At 41.8% G+C, this 22078-nt stretch overlaps 1 protein-coding gene across 1 annotated transcript in view; it reads right to left on the bottom strand.

Moving 5' to 3' along the window:
* Positions 1 to 7357: 7357 nt before the first annotated feature.
* LOC308284468 (E3 ubiquitin-protein ligase rnf213-alpha-like) overlaps positions 7358 to 22078 on the bottom strand; it is a 90667-nt gene continuing 75946 nt past the window's right edge. Inside the window, exons 62-73 of the mRNA XM_080725082.1 lie at positions 19048 to 19216; positions 18743 to 18837; positions 18152 to 18403; positions 15384 to 15513; positions 15139 to 15219; positions 13519 to 13699; positions 11031 to 11217; positions 10360 to 10437; positions 9551 to 9748; positions 9250 to 9339; positions 8730 to 8911; positions 7358 to 8143 (exon numbers count right to left, since the gene is read on the bottom strand). Of these exons, the coding sequence (XP_080581208.1) occupies positions 7987 to 8143; positions 8730 to 8911; positions 9250 to 9339; positions 9551 to 9748; positions 10360 to 10437; positions 11031 to 11217; positions 13519 to 13699; positions 15139 to 15219; positions 15384 to 15513; positions 18152 to 18403; positions 18743 to 18837; positions 19048 to 19216 (1800 nt within the window). The 3' untranslated portion in view covers positions 7358 to 7986. The remainder of the gene's footprint in view (positions 8144 to 8729; positions 8912 to 9249; positions 9340 to 9550; positions 9749 to 10359; positions 10438 to 11030; positions 11218 to 13518; positions 13700 to 15138; positions 15220 to 15383; positions 15514 to 18151; positions 18404 to 18742; positions 18838 to 19047; positions 19217 to 22078) is intronic.

Here is a 22078-nt window from a genome sequence, read left to right as displayed (position 1 = left end):
GTTAGCCGGATTTTCTTTAAAGCGAAACATTATTTTTTAATAATTAACCGTATAATGCAGTTTCATGCAAATTATTCTTCTGCCTCTAAATCATACTGCAAAGTGACACGTTCATGGCAGTATGGCAGAGGACCATGCCAAACGGCTAAAACGCGAAGCTCGCAACAATCGGCCAAAGGGTGGCGCTGTAGGAAGCCTTCGAAAGTGCAAACTTTGAACTGGTGTAGCTCATGCCCTGTTTCAGGTACAGCAATGGAACCTGTATACACTTATGCGTCTCCTCATGCCGAACAACTTTTACGCTCTGACTTTTGACCTCTGACCTTTACTTCTCCCACAATTTTGAATTATATGAAAAACAGTAAAAATGTATCTCCTCCTGGGATTTTCGCGTAATGTGCGCGAAACTTTTTTTACATGAACTTTGGACCAATACGGTCTGAAAACTCAGGCGGATTTTCTTTAAAGCGAAACATTATTTTTTAATAATTCACTCAATGTTGCAGTTATATGCAAATTATTCTTCTGCCTCTAAATCATACATGCAAAGTGACACGTTCATGGCATTTGGCAAATATGTAGAGGATTAGTCCAAATATCACTGAAAGCAATCTTACTCCAATTGGCCAAAGGGGGGCGCTATACGAAGCGTTTGAAAACTCAAACTTTAAAGGGGCATAAGTCATGCCTCGTTTGGTTTGAAGACATGCAACTTGCTTACACGCGTGCCTTGACTCAAGCTGAAGACATCTGTGTCTTTGTTAAGTAAGCTCCGCCCTTCGATTTTCCGCCTTTTGGAGCAGTTCGTAAAACACTTAAACCCGCTTTTATTCCGGAACTTTCGCGTCATGTGCACGGAACTTTTTTTACATGAACTTTGGACCAATATCTAAAGATCTGTCAGATCGGATTTTTTAAACATTGAAACATGCTTTTTTAATAGTTCAATCAACATTGCAAGTTGTATGCAAATTATTCTTCTGCCTCTAAAACATACATGCAAAGTAACATTTTCATGATGAACTACCGTAGAGGGTAAGTCCAAATATCACTGAAACCAAAAAGAATCATATTTGAACTGGGGACCCCCCACCCTGACGTGAGTAGGGTTTTCCCATGATCTGGTCCTTAGGCTAGATGCAGAATAGAGCTGGGACGTTCGCGAACGAATCAAACCTTTTGAACGGCTCTTTGAAGTGAACGTTGGGATCCGGTTCGCGCAGTAGAGAGCCGTTCATTTGGGGGGGAGACCCCCTCCCCCCAATTCAACATCTCCTTGCTACTCCACTGAGTACTGACTGAGTACAGTGAGTGAGTGAGAGAGAGAGAACAAGTGGAGGAGCGAGTTCATTGTTGCCTGCTTGTTTTTTTTAGGTGTTTTATGAATAACAACAGTCAAGGTAGCTTAATTTACACACACATTTTATGATCGATGGTACTGTCTCACTTCAAATAGCCATAAATCCCACCTCTAATGCAGAATGGTTAGGCACAGGTGTGTGTGTGTGTGTGTGTGTGTGTGTGTGTGTGTGTGTGTGTGTGTGTGTGTGTGTGTGTGTGTGTGTGTGTGTGTGTGTGTGTGTGTGTGTGTGTGTGTGTGTGTGTGTGTGTGTGTGCGTGCGTGCGTGCGTGCGTGCGTGCGTTATTCTTCTGCCTCTAAAACATACATTCAAAGTCACATTTAAATCACACTTTGCAATAATGTAGGTTAGTGCACTGTGCACTTGTGCACTTGTAACCCACGGTTCAGCGGGAATTACAGTCATTTTATTTTATTTTTCAAATGGAATATATTCTTATTTTTCACATGCAATGTTTTGACCACGGTCCCTGAGTCACAGCTGCAGAGCATTCGTAATCACCACACCCTGTATAAAGCCAGTCTTTTTTCAGTTTGTTCAGTAACCTCATTGGAGCTGCTGCAGGTTTGTACACATTTCATTTCAAGACTATTCCAATTTCTAACAGCATTGCTCCATTTATATTTAACCCACACTATATTGCTTTTAGATCCACCTGACCAACTCTGATATTGACACTGAGGCTGCGTGACTAAGATAATTGGTAAGTGAACATGTGGCTCGGAAATGTTTGTTTCTGGTTTTGGGATTGGAATGTAAAAAGATTCATTTCGGTAATGTAATTATTGCTTGTAGATAAGCAGATTTGTCGACTTTATTTAGTTTTAAGCTTGTAGATCGGCTGATTAGTTGATTTTTTTTTGTTTTTTTGCCTGTGAACTGAATCTTAATTGTTTGGTTTTCAGAAAAACTACATTTCCCAGAATGCAGCAGCTAAGATGGTTGCTTGTTGGGCGTCAGCCGATTGAATCCATCTGAACAGTTTGAACAAAACACTGCTGAGTTGAGTGTGTGCTGCTCTGTTAACCGGTAAGACTGTTTGCTTGTATTTTGTATGGTCTCTTTTACCGTTTTACTGTGTTATTTTGGTTCTATCGTTTACAGTGAGAATGTGTTTTATATTGTCAGGAGTGTGCAGTTGTGGATTATTGCCTGTGTCCACTATTGTTTGGGGTGTGGCCTCATCTCTTTCTTCAATGTAAGCATTTAACTAAAGAGATGTAAGTATTATTGCGACTGTTAGGTCGCAGTTACTATCGAAACCTCCACCGGCTGTCACTCTGTCCGTGTGACATCATACTTTTGCCCTATTCATATCTCCGTTACCATTGCCCCTATCCATGCCAAACTTTGCACACACTCCTTGGCTGCCTGATTTCTCACATGGCCCTCCAGCGCCACCATGAGGCCGATTCTTGCAAAACGTTTGCGAACACTGCTCCTACAGATTTTGGCCTAAAATCACGCAAATTGATTGTCAAATCACAACCTCCGTCCCTGATTTCACACATGCCCCTCTCTAGCGCCACCATCAGACAGATTTTTGCAAAACACATTTTACAACACTGCTCCTACAGATTTTGGCCTAAAATCACGCAAATTGGATGGCAAATCACAACCTCCAAATCAGCAGATCTGTTGACTTTATTTTGTTTTAACCTTGTAGATCGGCTGATTAGTTGATTTTTTTTAATTTTTTTATCCAGGCCCTGTTTTTGCATGTGAACTGAATCTAACTGATGGCTTTGCTTGGTTTTCAGAAAAACTACATTTCCCAGAATGCAGCAGCTAAGATGGCTGCTTGTTGCAATCAGTTTGATTTGTCAGCACCTGGCCGCAACACAGCTTCTCCGAGTCAGGCAATCCAAATGTTTTTGCTCTTAACCACCGAGCTCTGCTTCACTGTGTAGCTGGCTCTCGAAGGGACTCTTCCATCGAGCAGTAAGCAAAACTCCACTATGTTCTCCTCTGTCGCACATTTGCTCTGTATTTTGCCACATTGCTAATGTTGGTTCTATCTGTTCCCATTGTAGGCAAATTAGGAGCTGCATCTGAGTCTTGGAAGAGAAATGACATGTGTTAATGGAAGCAACAGCATACTGTGAAACATATGTTTCGAATGTAACCCCTGTTTGTTAAGTTCTGGAAAGAAGCATATTTTGAGTTAAAAGCCCCGGTTTTGGGAAGAACTTTATTTCATGTTTTAGGGGAACGCCCCATTGAATAAAACAACGCTTATTGCGTTTTCACCTTGAGAACTGTTTCCGTGTGCTGGTTTGGGTTCAGACTTCACAATACTTAATGTTTAAAAACTTTATTTGAAGACGTTTACTACTTGAATTATTTGAAAACATTGTGATTTAAAAGACATGCCTGAAAATGGCTAGGTTGTTAACCCTCTGTTTTGAAGGTTTACAACCTGATGACCAACTCTTCAACAAAGACAACTAATGAAAAAGTTGGAAAATAAAGATATTGAGTTAAAACCTTGAGGAGTTCTTTGGAACTATTTTATGTCTGTTGCATATAGTCTTTTGCATACATGTTGTGTAGAGGTCAATTTGTGCTTTCACCAATAACTATGCCGATTAGTGTAAAATCGGCAGAGTCTCTGTAATTTATAGCGCCACCAGAAGGCCGAAAACGCATTCTTCGATATTACTCCTTCAGATTTTATCCGATAATCACACAAATGGGCACACAGTATCTCTACAGTGATGTAATCATGACGGATTTGTCCAATATCATATTCTATCTAATTGGCTAACATTGAATTCCAAGGTTTGCAGGATTGCTCCTTTTTGAACAAAATGTCTCAAACGCAGCCTGCTATTTGTGTGAGATTTTGCACGCACATTCCCACTAGGCCAAGGAACAGATGCCACCCTTCTCACATTGGCCTGTTATAGCGCCACCAGCGGGTCAATTTTTGCAAAACCCATTTTTGGAACAAAATGCCTCAAATCCCGCATGCAGCGTCCGATTGCCGTGAAAGGCCAAAGAACACGTGGTACCCTTTTGACTTTGGCCTATTATAGTCACCACTAGGCCAAAAAAAAAACACCTGACCTGCCGGAGACCTGTTCGGAAGAACACTGCTTCCAGTTTTTCTTTGATTTCCTCTTTGCTTTCCCTTGATGCCTTTTTGCTTTCCTGCTATTTATGCCTTGGCCACTTTATCGCTGCTTGCAGCTATATTTCTATTTATTATAGGCTTGACCATTTCTCTCACTCTCTCTTCTGTTGGATAATTAGAGAAAGCGCACCTCTCTCTCTCAATACAAAGTGATCCTTGCTTGACCACAATGTTCTCTCTCAGATGATCTGCGTAAAGTGGCAGAGTTGACTGAAGTGTCTAGGCTAATACATATTACACGGGAGGTTGAGGCCAGTAAATCTGTCATAAAAATATATCTATTGAATATATTAGGATATAGCCTACAATGAGATTGAGCAAACAGTTTTGTTTAAAGAGAAAATATATCTGACATGGCTGAACAAGGAACGCTGTCTGTCAGACAGACAGACCCATGATGTTTACCAGGATAAGAAATAACACTAGAAAAGTTGTTATTTTGAGAGAGAAATGTCCCGCACACTTTGATATGGTTTATTTTGATGATAACTGTTGTAGCCTACAACAATCTATCTCAATACATACAGTAATAGGATCGTCATGGGTAGGTTGTGTAAACGTTGTAGTGCACTTATTATTATTATAAGTGACGTCCCTCGAGGATGGCGACGGGAAATACGTCATCTGGAGCGAAACTCCTCCCTAACTCCGCCTTACGCACAAATTCTATAGCCGTGTCTCCCATTGTGAATCCATTGAGCGACATCATTTATGCATCCTTTAAACAGGGAATGCTTTTAAAGTTTCAGTGTTACGATGGCGCGCTCTAGTGGTCTTAGGGTGGTGGTTCATCATAATAGGATTGAAATCAATGTAATCGTAACATATAATACTAATAAATTATAGCTATTTCCCGGCAGTTTTAGCGCACAGCCATATTTTGGGTTCGCAGGGAATGGGCTAAGACAAAAAAATAAATGATTATAGTACATTTACCCCCATTGATTCTGGATGGGGACACAAATGCAAGGCCCTGGACAGAAGCTCAGAGTCAGAATCAATGGGGGTAAAATGTACTTTACCCTTGAACCTAAATTTACCCCCATTGTTTCTGACCCAAATGCTTTGGGTCCCCATTTAAGGCCTTTGTATTTGGGTCCCCATCCAGAATCAATGGGGGTAAATTTACTACAATCACATATTTGTCTTAGGAATGTGACAAATACAAAACAAAGATATTATTGAACTCAAGTCTCCATGGCATGACTTAAAAAAAAGTCATTTTGGGGGGGAACTACTCCTTTAAGTGATTTGAATCAGCTGTGTAGAGGAAGTGAAGCACACATTCTACCACTTTTTGTGGTCACATGTTCAAATACTGGATTCTGATTGGCTTAAAACAGTGGTAAATCAGTCAACAACCTTGAGTTGGCAACTGCAACACTGTTGTTTTGCTGTTGATTGTAACTAAATAACATTGCAAGTTACAACTGTGTTTTCTTTCATTTAACTGGTAGAAGTGGTAGAAAAGCAATTTACCATTCGAGGGTCTGAAACAGTGGTAAATCAGCCAACAACTCACTCCCTCTCATGGTAAATGGCGTACTTTTCCCCCAGTAAGCACCTTGGGAAATGTGTGGACATACTACATATTCATTTCCTATATTCTGTAGGACTCTACACTAACATGCCAGTGGACTCCCAGGCTTACAACTGTGGTTGAATCACCTTTTCTTCAGGCATACACAACAGCTTGTCATATTACATGTTCAAACCAGTTGATCTAATACTAATCTACTTAAATCCATAGATCCTCCTTCAGTGACTGGACCTGTCACAGTAGGTCTGATTGTAGGACTTGTGGTTGTGATTCTACTGGCCTGCTGCGTAGACACACATCTAAAGGTGAGTGCTACTACATTAGATGGAATACATCTAGATTACAGCTGCAATATGTGATATTTAGTTAAAATTGTGTTGTTGATATGAGTGATGATTTAATGACCTTTCTAACAATAATCTTTTTAAATAAATAATAATCATTTGCACTACACTCAGCAACTCTCTAAAATATACTCATCATTATATAGCAACTTAAAGCTATACTGTGTAAGTTGCTCAACTAGTGGTCTGTAGCAGTATAGCAAACCGCGGTCGCATCTGCTTTTTTCGGCCGTTTTTCGCCGTGGACCGGGCCTTCAGACCACCGCGTCCGCCTCGCCTCGCCGAGACTCATCCATCGAGGTCTCTCATGTGCCTCTACGAGCAGCGGTTGGGGAGCTACATGCTAGACTTCTAGACCAGCGTAAACAAAGCTGTTGAAGCAAGCTATTTCCTGAAAAGACGCAAGATGCACTGTAATTGGCCGGTAGTGTATCATGTGTGTATGATCTGCGATGTGATTGGCCAACGTATACACAACGTATACAGATGATGCAGATTACGTCATTTTGCCGCGAAATTCTACCCCCCTCACGGCTCATAGAAAACATATAAAGAGAAGGCTTCAGAAGCTGAAAATAACGGAGTGGGTGTTCTAAAACTTTAGCGATTTAACAGTTAGGACAATTTTAAGATTTGTTTTATAAAACAAGTTACATGGTATAACTTTAAAGGTGCAAAGCTTTATGGTACAACTTTCTTTCTTTTTTATTTACAGAACAATGTTGTGTCAGGTAAGTGTTACTAAATACTAGTCATCACCATGACAGCAGTAGATTACACTACAGACCCAATCCAGGCTCAGCAGACCAGAGGACCAATCCAAGTGGCGTCTTTCTTGTGAATTATAGAATGAGATGTTAATTCACTTGTTCACAGTCCACACTTAAGGAAATATAGGCTACTACATTTCATACTTCATACATTCTTCAAAGAATTCCACATGCACTGATGAGTTGAATCATTTTATTGAAAGGCACAATCGGCTGTTTTAAAAGCAGTGTAGGGCACATTATTAAACAAAAGAAATAAACCCTTTTAATCCCCAATTTGATAGAAGCATTTCTTTGCACTTTGAACGTCGAGCACCCTGAACATCTTTTGTCATCTTCAAATGATCAATGCAAACCCTGTAATAATGGAATTGTGATTAACATTGGACTGCAAACGTTTCTTTTTTTCCTTCCCGAAGTTATATTCCAGAAGGTTTTTCTCATTCAACCTCCATGTTGATCATTGGCAGTACAGGAATAACAAACATATTCATGTCATATTGATTGAATTCTGATTTATTATTTTCCATGAGCGTTCAAGCTCATTTTGTTTTCTCCTCACCCAACACAGTCATATTACCAAGAAAAATAAAGCATGCCCAGAAAAAAGATAAACTGTTACTGCATACAGTTTGCATATATCATATGAACCACTTGAACCTCAGCCTCCATATTCTGGGGAGAACATTAGATTAGAAAAATATCAGATAAAAATGATTTAAAATGATCAGTTCAATAAGGGACACATCTTTTAACTTTCTGCTTACTTATTTCAAGGTATGTTAACAGAATGACACTAATCTGTTAATTTCTGAAACATGAAACGTCAGAAGCATTACTTCATCCACTCCTGTTTGGCTCGAACAGCACATTTCCATGCTTCCACAGCCTGTGACAGAAGGATGGAGTCTGGGAAGCAGTTTATAATGTCAGAAGACACCTCCACTTGCTTCCACTCCATGTATGTGTAAGCTTCCACAGCTGCTTGAACACTGGAGAGAATGCAGAGTGTGAGTGAATGCGTTTTATGGAAATACAATACATAGTTAAAAAAAACATAGTTCAGTGAGTTGAAAACATTGAACAGCTTTATTATCTTAGGTTTAATCTGCAAGTACAGGGACATTCTTTCACCCCAGCCTTGTATTGTGTGTACTGTTTTAAACAGCTGCTGTTGGTTGTGACTGAGCTGTCCATCTCCATAACCAGTCCAGTATTTAGTTTTTGTCTAATGAAGCACTGCAAAACTGTCGGTTGTTCCAAATGTAAGTTATTGTAATAATGTAATGATCACAAGACTCATCATGGACTCATGGATTCAGGCTTTTACGGGGGGGGGGGGGGAATAGATACAAAAAGAAGGGTAGGACTACCATTTTTTAAATTTGTTTGTTTGTTTGTTTGTTTGTTTGTTTGGACCGATCAGCACACTGCAAAGTTTTACATATTTTATAAAGTTGAACTTACATTTTCATAAAGGAATTCAATTGCCATGATAGACTGGCCACAAGAAGTCTGACATTCACATGAAACGTTATTAGACAAAAGCCTTGTTTTAATCATGAAATGACAGCTCACCTCCAGGTAGGGTTGTAGTTGGTGGTGGCGTGTGGTCTCCCCAGTCTGAGCAGGATGAATTCATGCATCTCCAGCAGCCATGTTCCCACATCATTCCTCTTGGACACAAACTCCTTCAGCTGCCTCTCCTGTTCTTCTTCCAATGGCTTCCGGTATTCAGCCGAGTGACCGAAGAATGGCTCCTTTTTTAGAGATAGAATGAGATGCAAGCAGTTATAGACCAATATGTGTAGGCCTATAGGAGCGCACACTGGTTGTGTGTAAGCAATTCCTAAACCTTTTTTTTAAGGAGTCTACATGCCTGTGTGAAGCCAATGCAACTTGTTATTTTTTACTTATTTACTTACTTTACATTACATCAATGCCATAACAACATTTAGAAAACACACACAGGACTACTTACAACTGCAACCACTATCTATCTACACATATCTATCTAGTTGTTCTTTATGCCTGTGAGAATGCCTTACAAACCCACTCCCAACCAGCTGGATGAGAAACACTACTAGGCTAGGATTACCTTATTTAAGTGCAGCATCATCTGAGACTTCAAGGAGGATAGAAGTTGCCACAGAGAAATGCAGTGATTCAGATGGCACCTGCCCAGAGCCTGTGGAAGCACACAGTACAATAGTATTACATTCATGTTTAGATCACCTTTTCAATAGAGCTAGAGGACCACTGAAACACATGGAAATGTTTTGAGGTTACACTTCACGTAAAAAAAAAAACACTGATCCTCTGGAAAGAAACATAAGAAATATTATTAAACTAATGCTTCTTGGGTTCAGAGAGTTGAACAAACCTCTTCAGCTACTAACCTTTAGGACATGAGGGTCAATCTGATCCTCCATCCTCAGCAGTTCCCTGAGATAATGGTCCAGGGGCATCGTGGTGTCTCCACCAGTCTTGGACAGGAAATCAACGAGCAGCTCTGCAACCTTCAGAGAGTCACACAGCACATCGTAGGACGCCAGCTCTCTGGACAGAGCACACCTGGTCTGAGAGGACAGAGGCTCCTGTGGACAACAGCAAATCCATGTGTCAACAGTAAACACCTGGATGCTGTTTCTTGAAACAACTTGAAACAGACAGTGAGTATATTATACAACCCCAAATTCCACATAATTAACCACATTTCATTCAATGGAAACGTGAAAATATACATGATATTTGAAATGGGGGTAACCTGACTGCGCCAGATGGTGGCAGCAGTGCGTATGCCTGCATAACGCTCTGCCTTACATCTGGGATCGCTCGGGCAGACCCGATGTAATGGGCGGGCCATTTTTTCAAATTCTTTAGCAGGTGATTGGATGGGGCCGTCTGTCTATCACAGTCTGGGAGTGCCAACTACAACCACTCATATTGGCCTGTCTGCATGACGTTACACCCAGAATCTGCCTCCTGGGTTTCCACGTGGTCTGCAATCAGACTCTATTGGCTCAGAGCCGCTCAGAGCCTGCCCGTAGCTGCCGCTGATTGGTCCGGCCCGGGACTTTACGAGTGTTATCAACTCTCCCCGAGCAGTCTCAGATGGCAAAGGCAGAGCGTTATGCAGGCATACGCACTGCTGCCACCATCTGGCGCAGTCAGGTTAAAATAAAGGAGGAAACATAGTGTAACTTGCCTGAGGCACCTTTCCATTAATGGCGTTGAAGACGTTTTCATAGTCCCTCTCTTGTCTGATGAACACAGTAGGAGCTCTCTGTAACAAAGCACAGAGGGATTCAGGAAATAATGATCTACAGATCTGTGTAAACACATTCATTCAATGGCGCTGACACCTGTCCTGTATACATGGTGGTGAGTCAACAAAAGGAATTCTTCAAGAGGATAAATCTAAAATAGACTACATATTATCTCAGTGTAAAATCATTGTTAATTATAGGTAAAAGACAAATGTATTTTTAGCACATGCCATACCAAAGTTTATGGAGCAATGTAAACAAGAATTAAAGTCAGAACTGCAGACTCACTGCCAATTTCCCACCTTAATCTGAAGACTCCTCTTCAGACTCCCTAGCACTTCATTCTCCCTGTACCCCTTCTTGACATCTTCTCTGGTGATAGATGCTAGCGACTGACCAAGACACTGCTGTATGCTCTTGGTTAGCGCGGCATGGCCAGACTAATATATCACTGAGGGCAATTTTTTATTTTTTTATGATTCTCATGTTTGTGTTGTACTCACTGGCAAAATGTATTCACAGATGACCTCACTTTAAATTGATTTAAAAATGTTCTCTCAGTTGACTTATTGCATCATTAGCCAAATCAGCATTCCTTGCTAAAACTCACAATGCGTGTGATCAAAGGTTTGCCCTGAAGGAAGCGGGTGAGGATCAGATGCTGGATCTTGGGCAGGTCGTACTCTGTCATGGTCTCACGGCCGCAGTTGGACAGAATGAGAGGCAGCAGGTCTTTCTCCAGCTCGTATCGGATGACATGCTGGTCCATCAGGTCTGCCACGGCCACCTTGTAACTGCTGGAACATCACAAGCATTTTGTTACCCTTCGGGATTCCATCATCTCTGTGTTGTGAACAGTGTTGGGCAATATTACTTAGGAGAGTAATCGTTACTTATTACTTATTACTCCTTGGAAAAAGTAATAATATTATATTACTTATTACTTGGAATCAAGAGTAATATGTAATATATTAACTTTTTTTTTTAACCTGCAAAATCTGTTTAGCCAGCTCCTTTTAGAACTGAATCCAATTTATTGGAACAATAAGAGTCTCTGGGATGCGATTAAAGAAATTATAATTGCAGGCTTTGTAATTAATTAATCTCAATTAATCACATTTTAATCACACATCAATATTTGACCTGGGAACAGTTAGAAACTTTTTTAACCCTTAAGTGCTGTTCGGGTCATTTTGACCCGTTTTACATTTTCATTTGGAAAAAAAAAGGTAGAAGTTAAAAATGTTTCCACCTGAAACTCACTGGCCTTAAAGAATCTTCTGAGATGAACATGTAAAAAAAATATTTTTGCACTACACCCATGCTACACCCCCCTCATATTTTTTGAACCTTAAGTGCTGTTCGGGTCATTTTGACCCGGAAGCACAGAAATACACAGTATTATGCCAAAACACAGACACACAGTCACCCCCACTTCTAACACCCCCCTTCCGAAGCCCCATTCCGAACCCTCCCCGCCTTCCTATAAGCATGAGCAATATTGCCCAGTATTAAATGAAGTAGTTTTTTTTACATGGATTTCAGCTAAATCAGTAAAAACGCCTAGCTCTTTCATTGTTTAATGTGATATAGCAAAGCAGAAATGCAAACATTTACCAAATATATTATATGAATTGTTTGGTATTGAGTCAAAGTCAATGTATCATGATGATTTGTTAAGTTAAAATTTATATTAGTGTTGTTTTTTTTAACCCAATATCCACCGGGTCAAAATGACCCGAACAGAACGAAGGTGTAGTGAATCTGAACAGAACTTAAGGGTTAATGGATTTTATCAATTACAGTAATAATTAAGACATATAATATATAACCCAACAAAACATTGCTTATTTTGTATTACATTTAAAACTCTCGGCTCTGTTGAAGACCCCTGCCTATATTATCCTTAAATAATAGGCTACATATTTTCTTTTCTGCCTAAAAAGTGTAGGCTATTTTAGACGTGAGGTGCAGGGGCTCTGGGTGTTCCCACTAAGGAAAGTAGGCTTTCAACTCCCTAAAACCGTCTATTTCGGTAAGTAGTTTTACATTTTATAACAGACATGAGGCTTATTGGGCTCAGACAGTGGAGGCTACGCTAACTGGCTATTAGTGGCTAACAGCAGCAACTCAGTCCGCAGTGGTCCACGGTGGTCCCGCTGAGCTCCGCGGACGGTCCGCGGCGGACCCCCGCGACGGACCCCTCCGCGGCGGACCCCCGCGGACCCCTCCGCGGCCGAGAGGAGTGCTTGTAGATTGTAAATGTCCCATTCATGTAAGCGCGTCGCACGCTGATGCTCGCTCTGTGACTGTGACAGGCAGCGCAGCGCTGACACTGGTCCATGCACTGGTCTCATGACATAAGCAACGCCATAACTGTGCGCACTGCGCAAATGACTGATCTACAAGCTACATCGCATCTCTGTAGAAGTGTAGATGTATGTTGATGTCTTGTAGATCTGTTCTTTTTCTGCAATCGGCTAAAATGGCTAGTAACAGAGTAGCGAGGCTTTTTTTTTGCGGAGTAAAGCGTTATATATTACCATTTTTTTTAGAGTAATACCTTACATTACTCGTTACTGGAAAAAGTAATAATATTACAGTAATATATTATTAGTAATTCGTTACTGCCCAACACTGGTTGTGAATGTCTAAAGGCAGGGGCATAGGAAGGACGTGGGCCGCAAACCGGTATTTGGAGGGAAAAAAATGCCTCAAACAAGGCACTAGGACCATGTGGCCGCCGACACTCCAAAGGGAGGGCTGCGTAGTCTAACAAGGCTGTAAAATTAAACACACACACTGTTGGTGAAATAGAACACTGTCCTTACATGCTGTGCTATGTGTGTGTGTGCTATAACTCATTGTTACGCCATTCTGTGGAGAAAAAGATTGGGGGGGGGGGGGGGGGGGGGGGGGGGACGAGTTAGAATTGCGCTAAAACATCCGAACTGACCTGGAAAATGTACAAAGACACCCAAACCAAACCAAACCAAACACTTTTGTGCGAGCATGTGGACCGGACCAACTGGGAACCCACAAATACGCCTATGGCTAAAGGTGCTCTAAGCAGCTCATTGTGTTGTCATGCAGTGTACCTGCTGTCCTCCCCAGTGTGACGGTCCACAGCTTTGACCAGCTCGTTGTGCAGCACCACCAGGTGGTTGAGCAGAGCAGTGGCACACAGGCCTGCTCCCTTACGCGTGGGGACAAGGTACTGGAGGCCACTGTTCATGTCCAGGTCCTTTCCACAGAACTCTTCTGGGATTTTAATGTCACCTACAAGTCAGAAAGGAGGCAGCGACAACAAATGAGTTGTTTCAAATACAATTATATTGAATTCAGCATGACCTGTTTTTTGTAGCAGGTGGACAATGGTTTAGTGATTAGGCTATTTAAGCTTTGGACGGCTACGGAAGATGACAACGGTAACCGGAAATGATCAGCGCTCGATAGATCAACCTGCAACCGTAGCAGCCGTCTACTATGCCAGAAGCCTTTCCACGTTGCGCCTAAAACGTCGGCTGTATAGACCCGTCGCCATGGGAAACAAAGCGTTCAGTAATAGGGATGGGACCCCGTTTACTTAAAGCTATACTGTGTAAGTTGCTAAACTAATGGTCAGTAGCGGTATTGCTTTTTTCGTCCGTTTTTCGCCCGGTGTCGCCGCGGACCACCAGAGCGGGGCCGCAAACCACCGCCGCAAACCACCGCGACCGATACGAATCCGTAGAGGGGTAGAACGTAATTTTCTGGCCAGGATTTGGGGAGTAAGAGGCAAGAATCCTTCACCATCGTAAACACTGTTGCTGAGGGAGGCTACTTCCTGAAGAGACGCAGCACACGCTGTGATTGGCCGGTAGTGTATCATGTGTGTATGATCCGCGATGTGATTGGCCAACGTATACACAACGTATACGGATGATGCAGATGACGTAATTTTGCCGCGAAATCCGGACCCCGGCCAGGATCATAGAAAACATATTTACAGAAGGCTTTAGGGGCTGAAATTAACTGAGTGGGTGTTCTAAAACTTTAGCGATTTAAATAGTTAGGACAACTTTAAGATTTGTTTTATTAAAAAAGTTACATAGTATAACTTTAACGATTTGGATCGCAACAGCGATTGCGTCATAGCAGCCGCTGTCCCGCCTCACGTCGCGGTAGTAGAAATGGGCTCCTTAAATTCCCTATCAGTGTTGCCAGATGTACGATAATTATCGTATTTGTACGATAATTGGACCCTCTGTACGATGTACGATCAATAATTCCAAAAATGCCCAAATGTACGATCATTTCGGCATATCACCAAAAAGAGCGTGAATTCACTATTATCCCTGGCTGCTGATCTGGGATCAGGTTTGGCTTCTCAAAATAAGCCAGGAAATCAGTCAATCAGACCCTAGATCTGTACTTGGAGGCATTAAAAACACCAGTCGCGTCTTTCCAGACCAGTTTCAGGCTTTTATTTGTGTAAGCTCCCGGAAGTTGCCTGCCTCCACGCAGCATAATGTGATGCGTTTTTGTCATGCAGGAGACTCAAACAAGGTTGTTTCTTAAACTAAAGACGCATTTTTTTGGTGAAATTACGTTTTTACGCGAGTGATTTATCTTTTTTGGCTGTGTACGATAGTTTCATGTCAAATACGATAATTCTGAGCCTCCGGTACGATAATCCAACATTTCCCATCTGGCAACACTGTTCCCTATTGACTCACTGTTGGCTACTGCTGACACTCTGAGAAGGTTCCATGTGTTCAGGAAGATCTGGATCTGTTTTTCATACCAAGTCTTCATTCCTGGAACAAAACATTAGTTTGTTATCTCATATTTTGTAATGGAAGCAGGACAAATGAAGTGAATTGCAATGCAGCCTACAATGTTGAACGTATAGACTATGGTTACAATATATAGCACTATACTATCGATAGAGAATACTATTGATCATACAAATCAGTGATACCTTTCTGTCTGCCGATAAATTCTCCAATAGAACCAAGTATCTCATCAGATGCATTCTGGACATTTTTCACCAGGTGCTTCTGGAGGCTCAGTATATCTGGAAGGAACTTAATTTGACCAAATTCAGTTTCCTGTAAAATAGAATGTGAAAATGCGAATGTGAATTCGGACATGCATGCAACGTGATGTTGCCCACAGAGTGAATCCTCAACAGTATACCGCTAGGTCGATGCATAGAACAATTTTTATAAAATCAGTTCGGGAGGGGTCCCCGACACGATTCTATTTCGGCTCTCAATTCATACTAATGTGGCTTGTGATCAAGGGTTGCGCGGAAGTCACTTAAATATTGGGGGTCATTAACATGAAAATGTTTGAGGCCATGCACTGAGCTCCGCAGAGCGGATACAGCTGGTTCTCGCTGCTGCTGGCCGTGCGCACAGACTGGGGATAGACTGGTAAGGGGAAGAAATGGAGAGAGAAAGACTCCTAAAGACTTCTAAACAAACTGTTCATTTTAACCGATAAATATGTCATATAGTTGTTCAACATTAATTAATATTATATATATGTAACGGAGGTGATCCGAACTTCCCCACCCGGCTTCGAACCCGGGTCTTCCGCGTGAAAGTCCAATATCTTAACCGTTACTCCAAAGGAATATCCCTATGGAATAACGGCAGATACTAGACTTTTTGAGGCTTCAGGCTGGGGCTGCGACTCTCTCCGCCACATATACTCGGATATTAATATTAAGTATAACGCCAAGAAGAGTAGCATCCTGATTGTGCGTAGTAAAGATGATAAAAGGGCTGTTTTCCCAAATGTTATTCTCAGTAGCAATAACAGTTTGCAAGGAGTTTAAGTATCTTGGTCATCATATCTCTGATGATCTCTCTGATGACAAAGACATCCATAGACAACGTTGCAAACTGTATGCCCAGGCAAACATGTTAATACGTACATTTCACAAGTGCTCTGTAAATGTCAAGGTATCGCTTTTTCTGTACACCATTGTAGACAATGGCAGTGGCATACAATGATGCCTTAAGGTTACTGGTGAGGGTACCAAGAAGGCACAGTGCCAGCCAGCTGTTTGTTAACTTGGGGGTGCCTACGAAACCTAATGTCAAGGTTTCGTAGGGGGTCAAGCGAAACCTAATGTATAAATGTATGTGTCGTTTAGACGAGTCTGATAATAGTATCATTGAGATTTTAACCAACCCTATGAAGAGTTCCTATCGGTTCTTGTCCATGATCAGGAGACATCAGCAACAGCCTCTACAGACTGTGAGCATATATATATATATATATATATATATATATATATATACAGTATATCCTCTTTTATTTGACTTTTTTTTAATCTGTATTTATTGTAGTATGTAATTGTTTTATGTGATATGGACCTGAGTCTGAAATAAAGATTGATTATTGCGACCGAAGGTCGCATTATACCCTGAAAAACCTTGTCGCTTGTCTGACTGTCTGTCCGTCCGGCTGTACAGGAAGTGATGTCAGTGTGATGTCAGTGAGTCACAGTCAGGAATTGATGTCAGTGTGATGTCAGTGAGTCACAGTGATGTGGTACAGAATGACTCATATATGGGCATAAAAAGGATGTCACGTGACATCACTTCCTGTACTGACAGTCAGACAAGCTACGAGATTTCTCAGGGTATAAAAGTCCATATATGGTCATTCCCAGAAAAAGAAAAAACCTTTTATGTCCATACATGGAGATTTCTGATGTCATAAATCCCACGTCGAAAATGAGAATGTTAGGGTACCATATATGGCCCATATATAGAGATCAACAGGCTTAAAACCAAGGCCCTAACTCACCAAGGCCCTGCTTGGTGTATGTATATGGATACATATTATTATTAATAAAGGATAAAATAAAAAGTCCATATGGTCATTCCCAGAAAAAAAAAAAAAAAAACTTTTATGCCCATACATTTGTGATGTCATAAATCCCATATATGGAGATCCACAGGCATCAATCCAAGGCCCTAACTCACAAAGGCCCTGCTTGGCATTACTTATGTACGTTTTATGCCCATATATGGAGATTCCTATTTTGTCAATATTAAGGACATTATTAAGAATATTATGTTATCAATAATAAGGACATATATGGGCGGCGTGTTCCTCCCTCCGCGTCATCAGGGCCCACACCCTAGGTGGGGTTGGCGATAGGGCCTTTCTATGTGGAGTTTGCATGTTCTCCCTGTGTCTCCTAGGGTTCATATCCTCACAAAAACATGAACAAACTCCCCCCAGAATGACAACAACTAGAATCGTCAGAGAAACGCTGTGGTTGGCCAGATGGCCAAGAATTGGCGCGACCTCGCCCTTTAAGGCGAGGTCGCATGTCACCTTGAGGTCGCAAGTCACCCTGAGGTGTCTTATTAGTTATACTGCCTCTTTGTTCTCAAATGTGCACTCATTTCAATGAATGAGCATAAACAAACTGCTTTACTTGAACAATGTAATCAAAAGGCTCCCACTCTACTCTGTCCCCAGATTGTGTGTGTGTGCGTGTGTGTGTGTATGTGCGTGCGTGCGTGCGTGCGTGTGTGCGTGTGTGCGTTTGCTTGCTTTCTAGCAATATGCTGTGTTTATGAATGGTCTCTAGACAGAGATTACTGAGGTGTTTGTTCCTCCTGGAATTTGACTTGTGTCTCTCCCAATCTACCGATGTCACAACATCTGGGCAGCACCAAAAGCCAAAATGAGGACGGTTGAACACAGCAAGCTGCCCACCTTCTGCAGGAAACTCAAGAGCAGAAGAAGGTCATCCTTCTGGTCATGGTGCTCCACAGTGTGTGTGAGGTTGAGCAGGGAGAGTCTCTCTCTGCAGCTCCACACCACTGAACTGTGGAGCTGGGAGTCCCGAGGCAGGGAGCTCAGCCTGGGGACCTCATCTTCATTGGTCAGGCTGACGAGGAAGTTGGACGAGACACGAGAGTCTGCCCTGATAGCAGTGTTGACTTTCTTCAGCTCACCATCAAGATACTGATTACATACAGAGACAAGATATGAATGTGTGAAAGCACTGTGCTGTTGGATTTGTGTGGTATTGTGTTGTTATAGTTCCACCGCTTCACATAGCAAACATAGCAAGAAATAATATTTTTTACTTTCCTGCAGAGAATACTATAGATAGGTACACTCCACAGAATGCAAATCTCTGCCATGATTGCCACCCAGGTTTGTGTAATGTAGCTGATCCATATTCTATGTGAGTATACATTTGTTCATGCTGATAAACGTTACTGTATTTATCAAGGCTCCAAAAAACAATCATACTGAAATATCCAAATGCAAATCGCAGGATGAAGAAAATAGTAATACCCTTAGCTTTGGTGTAATGATGTGTGTAGCAACGGTTGTCTCCCAGGCATTTCTGGATTCTTTGGTCAATAGACAGGGATCAAAGCCAGCAGGCACTAAAGAAAGCCAAACAGGAAATATTTAGTGAAATACAGCATAGAAAGTAATTAAGTCAAAGTATAAGTCAAAGTGTAAGTCAAAGTATAATTGCGTGCGTGCGTGTGTGTATTATTGTTTTGGTGATGGTTAGGGAAAACTATTTTCCTCTTTTTAACATTAACATTATAGGAAAAGAACAGACAAAGATTGCATTGCTGTACACTGACTGGTGCATGTCGCTTCTAGAAGGGTCTTGATCATCCAATGGACACTGGTGACCGTGTCATCAAGGCCTTTCGCCAAGGCTTGGCCCAGCTTCTCCATGTCCTTATGAACGTGTTGTTGGAGAAACAAGCAAGGATCCTGGACAGCAGGCTGAATCACCTGCTGTATCAACTGAAAGGACATACTAATTATGACAGGAAAGTAAACTGGACATTGGTTGTGGCTAAATGTTACAAATACAACTGGATGAATTTAAACACTTGATTTGAAAACACTAATAATCCTTATATACAATTTAGAACTTAGCCTCGCCCAGAAGTTAATCACGCCCCCTGTACTGTATCCCGCTACTACACTGCACAGACCCACGGCCCAATTCCCAAAACCATTTCACCGACAGCACAATCATACCTCTCGCTTTTGGACCGTCGCTATTTCTTGGGTCTTTATGCATTCTTTTACCTTCTTTGCCCCGCTTTTCTGCCTCAGCCGCGAACGGTGCTACGTCACATATCCTTCTTCCTGATACGTCATTATCTTATCCTTTTCCACGACTCCTTCATCCGTGCGCCTGGCCCAAGTAGTTTCAAAGTCTCCGCCCACACACCGTTTTCAGACACCGTTCAGTGTGGCAGCACAACTAATCGCTGCTATTCCGCTGCATGTCTTATGAAAACAGCATTGCTGGCCATTGGGACACACAATGGCAACAAACATTGTGTGTGTCTGTCTGTGAGTGCGAATGTGCGAGCGAGCGAGCGTGCGTGACTGCGTGCATTACGCGCACGTGTGTGTGTGTCTCGGTGTGTGAGCGGCTGCTTCCACAAAGAACAGCGAACATGTCATCAGCTTGGTGCGTGTATGTGCATTGCGTGTTTGTTAGTTACTGTGTGTGTACTGTTTGTATGTGTCTGTGCCACCCGCGCCCCCCTCTGCAAACAAGAACATCGGACATCGTTCATTTCTCCCCCGATGTTCCGATGTTTTTTATCATCATTAATTTACCCTAAACCTGTCTTTTAGAACATTGGAACTGCTATTTTACTCGAACACAAGTGAACTGCTTAGCAATCATCTGATTGTCAATGCCAGCACATGTGTGCAAATCAAAGTAGGCTGCGCAACCCCATGTCAGATGAACAGCAGAATATAGATTATTAAATGTGTCAAAATACAGTAACATCCCCACATTAATAGACACTTAATATCCAGCAAGCAATAAATATTAATTACTGAAAACAAATCCAAAGCCCCTGTAACCTTACTGTTCTGATGGACAAAAAGTTATAGGCTAATCCTTTTGCAAAAAAAAAAAAAAAGGAAAAAAAGAAAAAAAATCCATGTTTTGTTACTTTTTAAAACAAGATCCAAATAGGATGTTTTCAGCTGTTAGAGTTATGACAGTTTGACAAAGCAGTTGTTTTTCTCTCACAAAGTCCCTCAGTTAAGTCAATTGTTTCAGCTGCTGTTGTGCTGCTGTAGAGCCTATGTGAGCGGTGTACTGCAGGGGAATATCCCTGCCAGGCCAGGTTTTCTACCCAGGCCTGTGAAATTCATTGGCAGTCACTGCTGCTGTGCGCTAGCCTGGTGAGCTGTGCACAGCAGTGGAATATCTCTGCCAGGCCAGGTTGTCTAGTGGCCAATTGTAATGGTATCTGCTCAAAGCCAACCTGTGCCTGAGGGGTTTGTTTGCAAGGAATATATAATCCCATAGACGTTATGTGGTGACACTAGAGGTTCGGCCGGCAAAGCCGGCCGATCATCTAGTACAGTATATATTAAGAAATACATTTTTAACATAGTTTGTATGTAGCCAACTGTGAAACATTTATTGTCTCCGCCAGGCCGAAAGGCATGACTGAGTCTATGATACCCATGTCCGTCCTTCCGTGTGTGTGTGTGCGTGCGTGTGTGTTCGCTGTAATCGTTGTAATCGTGCCAACGATGGCAGTGAAACTGTGCACACACACTCCCTGGGTGCCAGAGCAGAACCTTTGCCCCCAATTGTTTGCATGGGCCTGTTATAGCGCCACCAGGAGGCGGATTTGTGCAAAACACATTTTTGGACAGTACTCCTACACATGTTGTCCAAAAATCACGCAAATTGTTGCACAGTATCTCTATAGTCATTAAACAAAACGGGTCTTCCGGAATTTTTCATATTCCATCCTGATTGGCTTCCAAAGTTTACAAGAGTACTTTGAACAAAATGCCTCAAATCATGGAAACTAAGTGTGATTTCCGTGAATTTTTTTATGCACATTCTCACTAGGCCGAGGAAGAAATGCCACTTCAAAATGTTCAAATCAGCCTCATGGTGGTGCTATAACAGGCCTTTTTATGGAGAGGAAAAACTTTGCCCTGCATTTTTCAGATCTGCTTTTTATAGTGTTACCAGGAGGCTGACTTATCTAAAACAATCTTTTGATATTACTCCTACAGATTTGTTACAAAAATCCAAAAATCACGCAAATCAGTACACAATATCTCTATAGTCCGATATTTCTTGCCAATAGGTCAAGGAACAAATGCCACCCTTTTCAAATTGGCCTGTTATAGAGCCACCAGCAGCTCAATTCAAGCAAAACACATTTTTGGAACAAAATGCCTCAAATCATGACCCCAGATGACCCTTTTCACAGTTGCCTATTACGCGCCACCAGCCAGGGGCTCACAATAACTACCTGACCTGGCAGAGACCTGTGCTTGGACGCACGCACGCATTTATTTATGTCCACATAAGAGATACAAGTACAAGGACACAAATATTACAAGGTGCTGTAAATAATATAGTCAGCAAATCCTGGACAAATATTCAATAACCACACACCATTCAAGGGTACATAATATATAACAACGCCTTTGCCATATTTGGCGACTACAGATAGTAGAAGAGATTGCACAGAACTTTGCAAACCGTTTAGCTGCTTTTTTTGGCATCCCAAGTTGTTGGAAGCCTCTAACAACCAACCTATGTACATGTCCAAGGCTGCCAAAGATGAACACAAATAGATTGCACCTATAGCCTAGCTC

The sequence above is a fragment of the Nannobrachium achirus genome (genome assembly GCF_963921795.1).
Source record: "Nannobrachium achirus genome assembly, chromosome: 4".
NCBI classification, from domain to species: Eukaryota; Metazoa; Chordata; class Actinopteri; order Myctophiformes; family Myctophidae; genus Nannobrachium; species Nannobrachium achirus.
This window is presented reverse-complemented; position numbering and strand designations above follow the sequence as displayed.